This window comes from Manduca sexta, chromosome 11, assembly GCF_014839805.1.
Source record: "Manduca sexta isolate Smith_Timp_Sample1 chromosome 11, JHU_Msex_v1.0, whole genome shotgun sequence".
Lineage (NCBI taxonomy): Eukaryota > Metazoa > Arthropoda > Insecta > Lepidoptera > Sphingidae > Manduca > Manduca sexta.
Genome location: NC_051125.1, coordinates 3,924,826 through 3,926,745, shown reverse-complemented (window position 1 = coordinate 3,926,745; position 1,920 = coordinate 3,924,826). Strand labels below are relative to the sequence as shown.

Here is a 1,920-nt window from a genome sequence, read left to right as displayed (position 1 = left end):
GACTGGTATTCAAAGATAAAAGCAGTACTCGATTGTTATCCGTAAAATGGTAGAATATTATTAGATCTTTTAAACAATTTTAGTAGGTACCACCTAATGAACGAAAATGTGTGTCCCTTAGCACCGGACACTAAGTCGTCCCTTAGTGCCGGACAGTAAACATATCGATATTTCTTGTAAGAAATGACGTATTTTATTCTAATTATTTAATTTTGTTTTAGAGTATAGAAGAAAGAAGATAATTAAAATGGAAGAGAAGAAAAAAGAAAAGGATCCTGGGAGCCACAGAGCTTACAAACTGCTATTGATAAGGTTATGTCAAAAGAACTGAGTGTAAGACAAGCTGCAATGCGATACAATATTCCTAAAAGCACTATACATGATAAAATAAAGGCCCTAAATCGAGGAGAAGAAGTAACAATGAAACCAAAGTTAGGTAGGTTCACTAACACCTTCTCAGCAGAGTATGAACAAGTCTTGGTGGACCACATTAAAGATTTATCGAATAGATGCATGCCGCTCATGAAAAAGGAGTTTCTAAAATTAGCATACGACTTAGCTGAAGTCATGAAGATTCCTCATCGATTTAATAAAGAAAAAGCCAGTGCTGGTAAACATTTTTATTACGACTTCATGAAAAGGCATTCTGACATTTCGTTGAGAGCACCGGAATCGTCAAGCATGATGCGCGCCGTAGGATTTAACAAACCACAAGTGGATCTATTCTACGACAACCTTGAAAAGTTGATGAAACAGTACAAATTCACACCCTCAAGAATTTATAACTGTGATGAAACTGGTGTCAGTTGCGTGCACAAACATCAAAAAGTTCTTGCTCCGAAAGCCATCCGTCAAGTAGGTAAGCTCACTTCTGCTGAGAGAGGCAAAAATATCACAGTTTTGTTCTGTATGAGTGCTAACGGTCACTTCATACCCCCATTTTTCGTATTTCCTAGGCAAAGAATGAATGAAAGGCTAATGATGAATGCTCCAGATGAGAGCATCGGTGTGGCCCAGCCAAAAGGGTGGATGAATAGTGACTTTTTTGCAATATCTAAGAATATTCGTCAAACACACGCAACCAACCAAAGAGAACCCTGTGTTGCTTCTACTGGATGGCCATTGCAGCCACAAGACATTGGCGGTTATCAATTTTTGCAGAGAAAATCATATTCACTTGATGAGTTCACCACCACACACTACGCACAAGCTTCAGCCTCTGGACAGGACATTTATGAAACCATTTAAAGACGCATACAACCAACAATGCGACTTGTGGATGAGAATAAATGCTGGATGTCGGATAACGGATTACGACATTGCTGGTTTGGTAAAAGAGGCATTTATTAAAGTAGCTCGATTGGATATTGCAGTATCTGGATTCAAATGCACTGGAATCCATCCATTTGACAGGCATTTATTTTCTGACTTAGATTATTTGCCTGCAGATATGACCAATATACCACCAGAACAAACAGAAACTGCATCGAATGCACTAAACAACGAACAAGCTGTCGTGGTATCAAACTTAATCACAAAAGAGCAAATGAAAGAATCTGAACAATCTAATAGTGATCCTATAACCACAAGTCCCAAACCGTCGACAAGTTCTGCTCCCGATCTTGTTCAGATAATCCATAACTTATCACCGTTGCCTGACGCAGCAAAAACGAACAGCATCTCGAAAAAGAAAGAGTGAACGAAGTGAAATTTTAACTTCATCGCCATACAAAAAAGTGGCAGAAGAAAAAGAAAATGAAAAGAACATGAAAGATAAAAAGAAGGAAATAAAATCTAAGTTTGAAGTAGCAATGGGAGGTAAAGGAAAGCAAACCAAAGGATTTAAAAGCAAAGGAAAGAGCGTAGACAAAGAAAAAAGAAGCGAAAAAACGTGAAAGCCAAAGGAAAGAAAGGAAATGC

General features: G+C 38.1%; 1 protein-coding gene across 1 annotated transcript; it reads left to right on the top strand.

Moving 5' to 3' along the window:
• Nucleotides 1–420: 420 nt before the first annotated feature.
• On the top strand, nt 421–1,699 carry LOC119189035. The gene is made up of 2 exons (XM_037437674.1): nt 421–1,025; nt 1,162–1,699. The coding sequence occupies exons 1-2, from the start codon at nt 421–423 to the stop codon at nt 1,697–1,699; spliced, it is 1,143 nt and encodes a 380-aa protein (XP_037293571.1).
• Nucleotides 1,700–1,920: the final 221 nt, after the last annotated feature.

Excerpts from the sequence above, each read along its gene's own strand:
- LOC119189035 (XM_037437674.1), top strand. The coding sequence starts at position 421 with ATGAAACCAAAGTTAGGTAGGTTCACTAACACCTTCTCAGCAGAGTAT. Across the intron at positions 1,026-1,161 it reads GGTGTGGCCCAGCCAAAAGG|AGAAAATCATATTCACTTGA; the intron begins GTGGATGAATAG and ends CAATTTTTGCAG.